The following is a 15,311-nucleotide window of genomic DNA, read 5'->3' on the forward strand; positions in this document are numbered from 1 at the left end:
TTTGTCTATTGACATTATCCAAATTCCATTAAAATTTAGGATATTTGATGGAAAAGCATTTCATTTCTGTTAAGATATTTTTTTTTATATTGACTAATTCAGTGTTTATGTCTTTAAGGAATATGTGCCATAGAATAAATGAAGTAAAGAAATTCTCTGACAAAAGAACAAACTAAGATGTGATTATTTTCTAAACTAATGCAAAATTCAATGCGAATTGAATTTCAAGATCTATATTTGCATCTTAGTTCTTGTATTTGGAATTATTTATTTTTGTATTACTTTACATCCCGAGTAATTAAGAATAAAAATATTTTAGTTTCAGAGTAAGTAAGTAATTAAGTTAATCTCACTGGTGAATGAAATACATGTTTGAGTTAAATGAAAAGTATTCTATAACAAAAATCAGTACCCTTATATATAAAAACATATTTATTCATTTATTGCCATTTAAGATATATATTCAATGAAAGTTGACAATGATTATGACTGGATGACTAATGAGACAGTCAATCTGATTGGGTGGTGACATTTGCTCCTTGACTTTTGTAACAACCTCTATGATTGGTTTGCAGGATGAAGATGAGGCTCCACAGGCTCCACCCCTGTTTATCACAGAGTTTGTCCTGGAGCCGAACCAACTCCTGTTCCAGCCTGATCTGGAGGATTTCCAGGAGGGACTGAAGGATGTTATCCAGAAATTCCAGGACGCTGTCCTGTCCGTACAGAACCTTGTCCCTGATACATACTTTGATGCCTTTACAAGGTAATTCACAGACTACGTTGCCATTGATACTTTGACTTTAAGTCGAGCGACTGCCTTCGTGAGAGAGGTTCTAATTCTGTCCCTTGGCCAATACCTACCATAGTCTTATAAATATAAACTTTTTTCTTTATTTTTTTTTTCAATCAGAAGCACTTCTGTTTTTAGATCAGCCACAAGAAAGAAACTTTTTTTTGCAAAAAATAACCCCAAAACATTTAATTCCATTAGGTTCCCTTAATAGATTTTTTTTCAATTATCTTCAGTATTTTTTCTATAATTATTTTCTTTCCTACTGAAGCCTTGTTATAACTTGAATTGAATGTGTTACAGACCGATCATCAACAATAAGTTTGAGGAGAAGACTTGCGGGGATGGTCCAAGCTTAACCACCATGTTTGAGGATGACAAACACCTTAACACCATCATAGATAACATCAAGGTATGCAACGCCCACTTTTATAGATATTAAGGTATGCCACGCCCACTATTATAGATATCAAGGTATGCCATGCCCACTTTTGTAGATATCAAGGTATGCCACGCCCACTATTATAGATATCAAGGTATGCCACGCCCACTATTATAGATATCAAGGTATGCCACGCCCACTTTTATAGATATCAAGGTATGCCACGCCCACTTTTATAGATATCAAGGTATGCCATGCCCACTATTATAGATATCAAGTTATGCCACACCCACTATTATAGATATCAAGGTATGCCACGCCCACTATTATAGATATCAAGGTATGCCACGCCCACTTTTATAGATATCAAGGTATGCCATGCCACGCCCACTTTTATAGATATCAAGGTATGCCACGCCCACTTTTATAGATATCAAGGTATGCCATGCCCACTATTATAGATATCAAGTTATGCCACACCCACTATTAAAGATATCAAGGTATGCCACGCCCACTATTATAGATATCAAGGTATGCCACACCCACTTTTGTAGATATGAAGGTATGCCACGCCCACTATTATAGATATCAAGGTATGCCATGCCAGCATTTATAGATATGAAAGTATGTCATGCCAACTTTTATAGATATCAAGGTTGCAAAGCCCACTTTTATAGATATTAAGGTATGCCACTCCCACAAAGCCCACTTTTATAGATATTAAGGTATGCCACTCCCACTTTTATAAATATCAAGTTTTGTCATGTCCTACTTAATAGATATCAAGGTAAGCCACACCCACTTTTATAGATATCAAATTTTGTCAGGCCCTACTTTATAGATATCAAGGTAAGCCACACCCACTTTTATAGACATCAAATTTTGTCATGTCCTACTTTATAGATATCAAGGTAAGCCACACCCACTTTTATAGATATCAAGGTATGCCACACCTACTTTCACTTTTAGACACTTTCAGACTTTTAATAACAACAAAATTTATACAAGTATAAAAAATCACTTGCGAGGGATATTTTAGCAATCAAGTGACCTTGGCATAATTTGCATAAATTCCCCCCTTGTGTAAATTACCTTGTTTACAGTATTAATTAAGAAGGATTAATTTCTGTCCCCAGGATGCTACAGCTGCTGCCTTCAATGCAGCCTCACAGTACGCAGACACATTCGAGCCTCATCGTGAGTTCTTCCGGGAAAATGAAAGCATGGACCTAGAGGCTGTTAAAACACAGGAACATGGTATGTTATAAAACACAGGAACATGGTATGTTATAAAACACAGGAACATGGTATGTTATAAAACACAGGAACATGGTACGTTATAAAACACAGGAACATGGTATGTTATAAAACACAGGAACATGGTACGTTATAAAACACAGGAACATGGTATGTTATAAAACACAGGAACATGGTATGTTATAAAACACAGGAACATGGTACGTTATAAAATACAGGACCCTAGTGTATATCAAAAATCAAAGTAAGTAGGTAATTAAAATAAAAATAAATTACTTTCAGAGTAAGTAGTTTAGTTATTCTCATAATAGCCATATAAACGTACAATTAAAATGCTTAGTCTGAAGAATGCATGCCATATAAAGTTTTTGAAAGTAAGCATTTAAAAAAAGTTTTAATAGCATAGGATCAAGTATGTAATGTGAAGTAGTAGTTAAAATGAAAATATCAGATTAATTTCGTCTCTTTTTCATCAGATGTTGCGTTCTTCACGGAGGCCTTGGAGCGGTACAATGGTCAGCATCGTATGGCTCAGGTGATCAAGGAGAAGCGACCAATCGGAATGCTGCTTGTAGATGGGACGAAGATGAAGAACCTGCTGATACCGTCGCCATTACGCTGCTGATACCGTCACCACTACGCTGTCTTGATGTAAGTATTCCGTCTCTGCATATTGCAGAGTTACCTCCCTTTCGGGTAGGTATCGATTGTTATGTCATTGTTCTTCGAGCGAAATTCATGCCGTTTTCTCTAAAACTTATGATGTTATGCTCGCAAACACATGACGACGCAATCAATACCTGCCTGCAAGGGCAGATAACTGTAAATACTGTAATATGCAAATACGAAATATAAGAGAGCATGAGATAGCAATAATTGCAAGGAAAGTAATTATGTCTTTAATTCAACAAAAATGGAATAAAAAGTGGAATCATATTGAGAACATAGTCCTGACACATAAATTATAGGCCTTTTACCTCTGGTTCACAATCAATACCCACAAGGGCAGATAACTCTGTAATATGTTAATACAGAAAACTATAGTGGGGAGGGGGGGAATATTGGACCATATGAAAATTTTGATAAAGACTCTTTATTGAATTATCATGATTTTTGTTATTTTAGGTTATAAATGATCTGCTACCGGTCAAGGCTCAATATGAAGACTCCTTATTGAATTTTCGTGTTTTTTGTTATTTAGGTTATCAACGATCTGCTACCGGTCAAGGCTCACCTCGAGGTGAACCGACTCATCGCCGAGTTACAGGATGCTCAGTTCAAGCTGGAATTTGCACCGACCACCACGATGGAGTTCGTGAAGACATTGACTTTCCTGGATGATATCCAAGTCAGAGTAAGTTTTCTTATTCACCCCTTAAAGACACATTAGGCTCTTCCAAATTAAAGACTAGACCAGTTCATTATGAAAATTCAGGGGTGAATGAGTTAATATTGAATCAAACAAGAAATAAGATATTTTGCATTGATGGTATAAACCCAATAGAAAATAAAGCAAACCTTAAAATTATGCCATAGAGAGGAATTTACTTTGGTTTTGATTGTGGTTGCGAGGTATTGAAAATTAAAACATATTTGCTACAACTTATCTAGATCATTGTCTTTTTAATTACTGTATTTTCTCGAATTTCGCAATTCAAGTAATTTTGCAAAAGTGTATATCTCGGAATTAATATTTACTTACATTGATATGAATTTTCAGTGCATTCTTAAATCCGCGAATGTTAAATCTTCCCAAACTTTTTTGGAAATGAAAATCACGAAATTTAGAAGCCGCGAAAGAAAGTTGGTTTAAAGTATAAATGTGAGGATAACTTCAGCAGATTTATTTAACAGTTGTCTCCTCTCATTGCAGAAGAGATTTAATTTGTCTCCCTTTGAAGAAGAATATGTTAAATTAACAGTTGTCTCCCTTTTTGTTGCAGATTGACCCTGCTGAGAAAGAGGCTATGGTGGTTAAGGACATGTACGAGTTGATAGAACTATACAACGTTCCAACACCTCCCGAGGACTTCGCAGTCTACCAGGTACAATACTTACCTTATAAAAGGTCAATTTAATGTGTTATTACCCTTATATGTATAACCATTTTAAGTATATTAAAATTTCTTTGAAAAATTATGTGCAGTAGGTGATATTAAATAATTCTGATATACAGACACTGGGACCAAGTATCACGAACGTCCGAAATGCCATTGACAAGAGTCTAACTGAAAGAGATGCAAACATCGACAAGTTCTGTACCCACCTGGACAAAGATATCGCAGAGCTCGCCAAGGAGGTCAAGGAGGTCAAACAGGAGGCTCAGGTAAGAGATCAAGGGTCAAAAAAAGAGTAGAGGTCAAACTAAAATGTCAACTGAATAGCAAAACCCCATGTTTGGAAGTTAGGAGTTCAACAGATAACTTGGATCAAATTAAGAGATATCATAGGTCAAATGAAAACAAATTTATGAGGTCAGGGGTCAAACAGATAGCATGGGTAAGGGGTCAAGGGTCAAATAGGAAGTAGGGGTCAGAGATCAAACTAAGCTCAATTGGAAACCTCCTGTTGGAGGTTAGATAACTTTGTCAAGATTGTGATCAATATCAGGATTGGCAGTTAAAAGATAAAACTGGCATTTCATTAAACACGTGGATTTCTTTAAAATGTTCATATTAGGTTTTGCCTATGTTTCCGATGATTGAAGCATCACAGCTATTAGTTACAGGGTCATAGTTTTGTGAATTATTTTGTGAAGTTTATATTGTGTTTTTATGTTACAGAACCCCATGATTTTGGATGTGAACTCTGAGAAGGACAAAGTGAGGAATATTCTGTCACGATTGCTGACCCAGATGGACGACCTTCAGAAACGAGCTTTCACCTACAAATCTTATCAGAAGAACTTCAAGGTCGAGGTCACCAAGTTTGACGCTCTTGAAGAGGCTCACGCTGAGTTGAAGCTTAAGGAACTCCTATGGACGGCCATCGACGACTGGGATAAACTTCTCCTCGACTGGACCACTGTGCCATTTGAGACATTGGATCCCGAGGGAATGAACTCCACCACAATGAAATACGCCAAGTCGGTGATGCAGCTAGAGAAGGGACTTCCCCCTAATCAAGTTGTACCCGTCCTCAAAGAGAAAGTGGAGGAAATGAGAGAGAGGGTAAGTGTTCAGTCGTAAGAGGGCAACTTCTGCTCTGTGCCATATCTACTGAGAGAGAGGGAAAGTGTTCAATGGTAAAAGGAATTCTCCTTCATAGAATTTCTGATTCAGAAAATCTAGGCGAGAAGATCTCCTTGAATTTTCACAACAAAATATTAACATACAAGTATTAAATATAAAATTAGATTGATTTAATCTGTTTGCGCAGTATACATAAATGTGATAATGAAAAATTAATAATGCCAAAAGAATGACGTATAATTCATAAATATTATACAACATTCAACATCTTTCATCATGTTTTAAAACTAATTCTAAAAGAGCATAGATTGCACATGTAATAATGTGTGCAACATTAAAGATTTTGGCCAGCAATCCTCGTGTTAAAACTAAAGCCTTTGTTTCGGTTGACTAGTTGTTTAGATATATCCCTGTCCACTAGATAGACCCATACAGGATTCTATCACTCATTATCTGTATGCAAGGGCAGACAACTCTACATCAGAAATCCATACTTGATTCTATTACTCATTATCTGTATGCAAGGGCAGACAACTCTAGATCAGAAACCCATACATGATTATATTACTCATTATCTGTATGCAAAGGCAGACAACTCTACATAAGAAGAATTGATTGATGTTTCAACTCCGAGTTCAACACAGATTCTTTTAATCATTGTCTGCATTCAAGGGCAAACAACTCTACATCAGAAGAATACTTATTAATGTTTCAACTCTAAATTTAATCTTTGTACCATTTCAACTCAATTTTCTTTTAATCATTGTCTGCTTGCAAGGGCAGACAACTCTACATCAGAAGAGTACCGATTGATGTAAATGTCAACTCTAAATTTAATCTTTGTACCATTTCAACTCAATATTCTTTTAATCATTGTCTGCTTGCAAGGGCAGACAACTCTACATCAGAAGAGTACTGATTGATGTTAAAGTCAACTCTTAATTTTAATCTTTTTATCATTCCAGCTGCCTGTAATTACGGACCTGAGAAACCCGACCTTGAAGCCTCGTCATTGGGAGATGATTGAAAATGTCCTTGAACACAAATTTACACCAGAAGATCCGCTGACCTTTGGCAAACTCCAAGAGATCCAGGCATTCAAAAGTGCCGAGGCTCTTCAGGAAATATCTGGCAAGGCTAGTTCTGAAGCCAGTCTGGAGAGCATCCTCAAAAAAGTAAGTTTGCCCGAGTCTGGTTAGCTTGACCACTTGATTAGCGAAATTTTCATTTCTCATTTGCTGCCAAACCTGTGATTATTATATCTTCACTTAAATAAGTAAGAAAGTAAAGAATAGATTTCTTAAGAATCTTGTAAAATTTTGTAAAGTTAATTTGGTAAGAAATGATTTGATCTTGATTTGAAAATTGTCACCCTGGTTTGACATACGTCAGTAAACATAATGTTAGGATTCGATTTGTGACAAAATAACTCCTCCGCAGGATTTTTGCTATTAAATATTTTTTTATTATGATTCTTCAGAATGTAGGTCATTCTAGCTATGTGATAAAAAAAGTATCTTACATTTTCGTATAAGATTTTATGAAACTTGTCAAGGCTCGCAAAAATAAATATTTCTCAGACTCGTTTTATAAAATCTCATATAAAGTGACATGAATGATTAAGGACAATTCTTGTTTTTGTAGGTTGAAGACTCCTGGAAAACTACAGAGTTCATGGTCTTATATCATAAGGACAGCAAGGATGTGTTCATCCTCGGAGGTACAGACGAAATCCAACAACTCCTCGACGACAGTAACATCAACATAGCAACCATCGCCAGCTCTCGTCATGTTGGACCAATCAAACCCCGTGTGGATGATTGGGTCAAACAGCTTGACCTCTTCGGCAAAACTTTGGTTTGTATATTACAACAAACTACAATTTAGTTTCATTTCAGAATATCATATTGTCAATTAGTAAAAGACAATGGGAGTTGGACAGACAACAATAAAACATAAAAGTTTTATATCAAGTTGATATACAAAAATGTTTAACTATTAGATTTTCCTAATTTCAAAATTTGATTTTGAAATAAGGATACAAATACTTTTGAATGTCGTGAACTTGGTATTGGCCAAACAATGACAATATACATTTTTGCTTCCTAAATCTTGACTTAATTTTAAAAATTTCAACTTGGTCCTGTTATCTTCAAGGTTATAAAATTTGATTGCATATGAAGGTAAATGAGAAAAAAAGAAGTTAAACTGGATATGTTAAAGGGAACATGATTTATGCTAAAGTTACGTTTTTGTTTTATAAATATATAACGTGCTACCTACTTACTTTCTGTTCTTGACCTTTTGAACCTTGATCCTCACTGTCCTTGACCTTTAGGATGAATGGCTGACCTGTCAGAGGTCATGGCTGTACCTGGAGTCCATCTTCAGTGCGCCTGATATTCAGCGCCAACTTCCAGCCGAGGCGAAGATGTTTATGCAGGTTGATAAGTCGTACAAGGACATTATGAGGAAAGTGAATAAAGTTCCGTTAGCTATCCGTGCAGCGACACAGCCTGGACTTCTTGAGACCTTCCAGAACAACAACGCCCTCCTCGACCAGATCCAGAAATGTCTGGAAGCTTACCTGGAATCTAAACGAGCTATCTTCCCCAGGTAAAAAATATGCTGTCAAAGATGCATTGTTTATTGTCTACATGTACATAAGGGATGTTTCAAAGATAAAACAATAATCTATGATGCTGTACAGCTGGTTGTTTATGCGGGGATTACATTTTTTTTGCAATTTCGCGAGTCAAGAGACATCAGAGAAACTTTCGATTATAATAATAATAATTAATAAAAGTAAGGAATTTACTTTACAAATTTCATATTCCATATTTTTTTTCTTCCGAAAACATTTTTAATCCAAGCAATACAACAAATCATATGTGACCTTGACCTCTTTTCTCATTGTTGATACAATTTTGACCCATGAACTTTGACCTCAGGTTTTATTTCCTGTCCAATGACGAGTTGCTGGAGATTCTTGCTCAGACAAGAAACCCACTGGCCGTCCAACCCCATCTCAGAAAGTGCTTCGACGCCATCGCCAAACTCGAGTTCGGCATCGCATCTGAACAGAGCGGTCAGTATAATTTTAAACAATTGCTGTAATTTTTGAGTTATTCATTTAGTTTGCAACAATTCATGAAACAACACAAATTTGGAAAAAAATACATGTGATAAGACTGGTCATCTCTGAGATTAAGGGTGACAAATTCTTCTGGCAAATCTTGGGGACTTGATAATGCAGCACTGGTGTCTACAACTTGTATCACTGTTGACAGTAGTTCTCTTATGTAATCAGAAGTTTATGAACTTTCCAGGATTAAGAACATGATGGGAGGGGGATGTTTTAGATCTCTGTAGGGCAATGCCTGATGTTTGTTTATCATTTACAGAGGACCAGGAGATACAGTACAGTAACGATATCCTGGCCATGGTGTCGCCGGAGAGTGAGAAAGTCAGTCTCGGCAGGGTAAGTCTGTCATATGATCTGTTTCATTGCATATATAGAGGACTACAGTTGTTTGAAAAATCTGTTTATTAGCTAAAAATTGTTTGGTCCCAATTTCCCATTATTTTTCTTTGTATTTCAATTCTTTGTGCATTTACATACATTTTTACATGACTTCCACTTATTTAAATACAAATTCTGACCACTATGATTAATAACTGTCCTTTCTGACCGCTGTCACTGAAAAATGAATTACATGGTCAAGCTAAGTCTTTACTGCTACCTTAACTGACCACTCTCCATGTTGACCACTGTGACTGACCACTGTCCTTGCTGACCATTTTGACTGACCACTGTTCTTACTGACCACTGTCCTTGTTGACCACTGTGACTGACCACTGTCATTGCTGGCCATTTTGACTGACCACTGTTCTTACTGACCACTGTCCTTGTTGACCACTGTGACTGACCACTGTCCTTGCTGACCATTTTGACTGACCACTGTCCTTACTGACCACTGTCTTTGTTGACTACTGTGACTGACCACTGTCCTTGCTGACCATTGTGACTGACCACTGCCCTTACTGACCAGCCTAATTGACCATTGTCCTTGTGTTGTAGGGGCTGAAGGCCAGAGGTAACGTTGAGGACTGGCTTGGTAAAGTGGAGGAAGCCATGTTTTCAAATCTGCGCCGACTCACAAAGGCAGCTATTGGAGATTTTGAGAAACGTCCTCGTAAGGAATGGGTTGTCTCCCATGCTTCTCAGGTAAATATTGCCCTATTAGTCAACTTCTATATACTGTATTATTAATTTATTTGAATTGATTGAATGTTCATTCTTGCATGAGCTGGGGATTTTAAGTACTTCATTCATGGAAATATGTCCAGGGTACATCAAGAAATCAATTTTTTTAAGACAAAAAAATATTCCCCTGAAATATAAATTTTGCGATATTAATTTAGTGTTCATAAAGAGTACTGGCAAGCGATCAGTTCTTGTCGAGTACCGATTCTCGCCATTGCTTATGTACTTGTGTGATCACACACAAATTTTGAGACAATTTTTTGTGGAAATCAGCATGGTAATGTATTTCATTTGAAGAAGGCTTTATTGACTAGATTTGCATAATATCTAATTATGACAAATATACAGGATTACCGATCATTGCCTGAAATAATTGGTTAAAAAAAAGATAATTAATTTATTAAAGGAAATTAATTCTGATTATTCTAAGGAAAAATTAAATTAATTTTGTTTTTGATTTTCCAGATTGTGCTGGCAGTATCTCAGATTGTGTGGTGCCGTGATGTGACGGAGATTTTAGAAAGTGATACATTCGACCGTGTTGAGGGAATGAAGGAGTTTGAACAGAAGAATTTCAGAGTAAGTTCTTGTTACCCATGAATCAGCTCCCACTCATAGTTAAACTGAACTACAATTAAACAGTTAACAACTTGGCCACAAATATATTCGCATGTAAGAAATACTGTATTTGACCCTACAAGCGCCCCTTAAATGCAAACTGAATATTGATTTCTTTTGGGAATTGATTTATGGCTTACTTTGTGTGACAATTTTATGAAAGGCAAGTCCAAATTTAGTAAGCTTCTCATTATTTATTCAGTTTTTTAACCCCCTGGGTGCTTCTTTGGTCAATAACGGTAAATCCTTTTATCTCAGTATGCTTTTCAGAAAATAAGTTATTTCCGTTAATTTAATGAATATATTGTAATTAGTTAAAAACTTTTTGTTCCTCTAGGACTTGAACGAATTAGCCAGTGTCGTCCGTCAGGAGATCCCCAAACTGGCTCGGGCTAATCTATGTGCCTTGATCACCATTGACGTACACGGCAGAGACATGATCACGGAGATGTGTCAGAACAAGGTAAGTTAGGGGTCAGCTAGAATAAGGTAAATTTTGGGGTCTGAGACACTTGTTTCTTGTTTTTTTGTGAGGAATGAGTTGTATATATGCACATTTTTTCAACAAAATATTTCCTAATTTGATTAATGTAAATAAAAAACAAATATAAATATTTTGACATTACAGAATATGTTAAACCTTTTTATATTTTAGTGCAAACAATATTGTTCATTTTCATTATTTTCAACAAATTCAGGAATACATAAATTTTTATGGAAAATCATGTGTTCATACTGCATATTTTTTATACAATTATTTGCAAAACATTTGAATTCCCATTCCAACTCTCTTGCCAAATTACACAAAATTTTGTTATTTTATAATTTCGAAAATAAATTAGTTTTTCTATTGATTCTGACACTTTTAAAGAGAGGAACCATTCTATGACCTATATAACCTAGAAATGTCTTGTAATATTCCATTTGTTTTTGTTTAGGTTGATGATGTCAACAGCTTTGAATGGCAGAAACAGCTTCGCTATTACTGGGACCTGGAGATCGACAACTGCGCAATTCGCATGTCCAACTCGCTGTACGTGTGTGGGTATGAGTATCTCGGAGCCTCCGCACGTCTCGTCATCACTCCGCTTACGGATCGCTGTTATCTTTGTCTCATGGGAGCTTTGCAGCTCGATCTTGGAGGCGCTCCCGCCGGTCCTGCCGGGACAGGAAAGACCGAGACAACCAAAGATTTGGCTAAAGCTTTGTCTAAACAGTGTGTCGTCTTCAACTGTTCAGACGGTCTTGATTACAAGGTATGTTTTTACGTGGTATCATGTATATATTTTAGAGTTATCTGCCCTTGACTGTTGCATCGCTTTTCTCTATGCTCAAGAACACCAGAGTCTAACTCCATTTGTTCTCCTCTAGAATATTACTTCCATTCACTCGATTTGTAGCTCTTCTACCTTTGGAAGCTCTGACATAACAATCAAAACCTACCAAAAGGGCAGATAACTCTGTAATTTGCAAAAACAGATTATTAATGGAGATACTTTTTTCTCATTTCATGTCTAGAAAAGAACTATAAATTTAGATAAAGCAAAACTAGTAAAAAAAAAATATCAATTTCGAAAAAGTCGTTTTTGAATTCTGTTTGCTTTGCTATAAATTTTCATGAGTAAATTTTAGAAATTATATTAATTTCATTCCAAAAAAAAAATATTTTAGAAAAAAATCCTCTGAATAGATTCATCCTGTGTTTGAATTAAAAATAAGAAGAACAAAAATGTATTTCTGTCAATTCATAAAATTAAGTTGAATACAATTTTTGAATTTTATACATGTATTTACATGCCTATTTTACAGATGATGGGACGATTTTTCTCCGGTCTCGCACAGTCCGGTGCTTGGTGTTGTTTTGACGAGTTTAACCGTATTGACATTGAAGTCTTGTCTGTGATTGCGCAGCAGTTGATCACGATCCGAAACGCAAAAGCTGCAAAGGTGAGATAACTCTCTTTAAACACTTAAAACTCCACCACATAACCACATTTTGATTTTGAGATCAGTCTCAGGTGATTGATTAGCTCATTGTCAGTATAACGTGACTGAATGGGTGTTTTACTTGATATTTTCTGCAGTGTGATTCAGTGAGATTAAACTATAAATTAAAAAAAAGTTCTGATATCATAGTTTGATGTTTCACACCAGAAATTGTATGCTAAAATCTAAGATTATGGTAATTGTATTTTCTGTTTGTCATTAGTGACATCATTTTAATACTTGCCTCTGATTGGTTCAAAGGTATCTAGATTCATGTTTGAGGGCCGAGAGATCAAGCTCATCTCCACCTGTGCTGCTTTCATCACCATGAACCCTGGATATGCTGGTCGTACTGAGTTGCCTGATAACTTAAAGGCCCTGTTCCGACCCTTCGCCATGATGGTGCCGGACTATCGTAAGTATTCCGTCTTTGCATATTACAGATTTATCTCCCTTGCGGGTAGGTACCGATTGTGAATTTGTGACGCCATTTTTTTGTGAACACATCGTTGTCTGAAAAATGTATGATGCTGTGCTCGCAAACACATGACGTCACAATAAATACCTACTCACAAGAGTAGATAACTCTGTTATATGCAAATACAGAATAACAACTATCGATAACGATTATCTTTAAATGTGATCAAATCTTGTTGACTTAAAGTCAGCGGTATCATGTTTTAAACTTGCTGATCGAGTGGTTAAGATGTTTGGAATTACCACAAGCCCTTCACTATTGGGTTGCAAGTAAGTAGTGATAGCTGGTCAGTGATTTTTCTCTGACTACTCTGACTTTCCTCCACCAACAAACCTAGCATTTCCTTAAATGACCCTGGCTATTATTAGGACGTTAAACTAATAAGATCAAATTATCTACAAGGAAAACAAAGTTCGAGATGAGTAATTTTTACTTACAGGACTGATTGCTGAAGTGATCCTGTATTCCGAGGGATTTGAATCCTCCAAGAACCTGGCACAGAAGATGACACAGATGTACAAGCTCTGCAGTGAGCAGCTGTCCCAGCAGGATCACTACGACTTCGGTATGCGTGCTGTGAAATCTGTACTGGTCATGGCCGGAGCACTGAAGAGACAGAACCCGGACAAGAGTGAAGACGTAGTACTGATCCGTGCGTTACGCGACAGTAACTTACCCAAGTTCCTCCAGCAGGATGCTCTCCTCTTCCAGGTTAGTGTTACTGGAAACTATAATATCTTAGTGGGGAATTATTTTTACGCTTTTTATGTTAAAAAAGTGTCCAACAAAGTCATAATTGAGTTTACTGCAGTATTACTGTATTTTCCGGAGTATAAGTCACGACTAATACACCAGTGCGACTTATCCATGGATGAAAACCAACATCAGACAATGTTTTTGCATTTTGACATCGTGATTTACATGCGAAAATCGTAAGGTTTACATTTTCTATTGCATGAAGATGTCAATGCTCAAATTATATTCCTGTATTGTTATAAATTTAGTTTGTTTTAGTGTATTCTCTATATACATAGTACAGTCACAACATTACTAACGTAGCAACAAAATTCTTGCAATACCATTTATTGCGATTTTCTATGAGCAGATTGTCATGTAAATGTTTTATTTCATTTTTTTATCATCTCAGTATACACTGTTTTACACAATGACAGGCTATTCTGCAAGATCTGTTCCCCGGCGTTGAGATTCCGGAGCACGATTATGGCCGCCTGCGTGAAGAAATCATCAGCGTGATTGAGGGCATGAACCTACAAGTTGTGGAGACGCAGATCACCAAGATTATACAACTTTACGAAACAATGGTGGTTCGACACGGCGTCATGTTGGTCGGGCCGACAGGTGGAGGCAAAACAACTGTCTACAAAGTAAGTACATCAATGTTTCTGTGAAGGGTGTAGAAAATACAAAAAAAATTATGGGTAATATAGCTAGAAAATGTATAGCCAATTGAAGATGGAACAACAAAATTCTTCATTCCTGTCTGATTTGCTTTATAAAAGACACCATATTTTAATGTTATTCACTTTCAAAAGACATATTGAAAATCTTATATTATTGATTCTACTGTATAGTTACTAATATTCACAGGGGTTTTAATTCCACCAATTCCGCGGATCTATCCAAATTCGCGAAAGTTAATACCTGGCGAAAATCCATGGTTTGACATATTTTAGCCTGTTATATGAATGCTTTAAAATAGTACAAAGATAATTCGCGAGAAAAAAAAACCCGCAAATGATTTATGCTTTTAAAAATATGCTTCTGTATGTGTTCATGTGGAGAGAGCATATATAGGCTTTGCTTGCTGCCCGATCCAAATTAAAACTTGTGATTTGATAAAATATTTTGAAATGAAATGAAATGAATAAACTCCAAACAGAACAATTATACGATACGAGAACATAATTAGTACATAAACTTGATATTTTATAGATCCTCGCCGCTACACTGACAAATCTCCATACCGCCAAGATTGAGAACTATTTTTACCAGCCTGTACACACATATGTGATGAACCCGAAGGCCATCACCATGGAGGAATTGTACGGTGGCATCAACAAACTTACACTTGAGTGGGCCGATGGTCTCATGGCCATCACCGTCAGGAAGTGTGTCAATGTGAGTATCGTCAAAAATTACGAAATCTTAACCCTATCTTGGGAGAGGGCTTTTATAAGTTGTGATAACTTGTGTCCAGTCCTGTCCTAAAATAATTTGAAATAAAATACGTTTAAATTCAACACTATCTCCCAATCTGTACATGAGATTTCTGAATTTTAAAAAGGTCACTTGTTCTTTACCTACCTATAAAATTTTTA

The 15,311-nt window shown here is 36.2% G+C and overlaps 1 protein-coding gene across 1 annotated transcript in view; it reads left to right on the forward strand.

Annotated features, from left to right (window-relative positions):
* Nucleotides 1-15,311, forward strand: part of LOC138305503 (dynein axonemal heavy chain 6-like) — a 64,779-nt gene that overhangs the window by 15,310 nt on the left and 34,158 nt on the right. The window contains 22 exon segments of the mRNA XM_069245757.1: nucleotides 576-766; nucleotides 1,097-1,205; nucleotides 2,312-2,432; nucleotides 2,909-3,075; nucleotides 3,634-3,786; nucleotides 4,376-4,477; nucleotides 4,609-4,758; nucleotides 5,216-5,602; nucleotides 6,589-6,798; nucleotides 7,268-7,480; nucleotides 7,962-8,239; nucleotides 8,575-8,711; nucleotides 9,028-9,104; nucleotides 9,705-9,851; nucleotides 10,356-10,469; nucleotides 10,846-10,971; nucleotides 11,447-11,764; nucleotides 12,318-12,455; nucleotides 12,756-12,909; nucleotides 13,412-13,683; nucleotides 14,145-14,357; nucleotides 14,926-15,111. Of these exon segments, the coding sequence (XP_069101858.1) occupies nucleotides 576-766; nucleotides 1,097-1,205; nucleotides 2,312-2,432; nucleotides 2,909-3,075; nucleotides 3,634-3,786; nucleotides 4,376-4,477; nucleotides 4,609-4,758; nucleotides 5,216-5,602; nucleotides 6,589-6,798; nucleotides 7,268-7,480; nucleotides 7,962-8,239; nucleotides 8,575-8,711; nucleotides 9,028-9,104; nucleotides 9,705-9,851; nucleotides 10,356-10,469; nucleotides 10,846-10,971; nucleotides 11,447-11,764; nucleotides 12,318-12,455; nucleotides 12,756-12,909; nucleotides 13,412-13,683; nucleotides 14,145-14,357; nucleotides 14,926-15,111 (3,963 nt within the window).

Source organism: Argopecten irradians, chromosome 13, assembly GCF_041381155.1.
Source record: "Argopecten irradians isolate NY chromosome 13, Ai_NY, whole genome shotgun sequence".
NCBI lineage: Eukaryota > Metazoa > Mollusca > Bivalvia > Pectinida > Pectinidae > Argopecten > Argopecten irradians.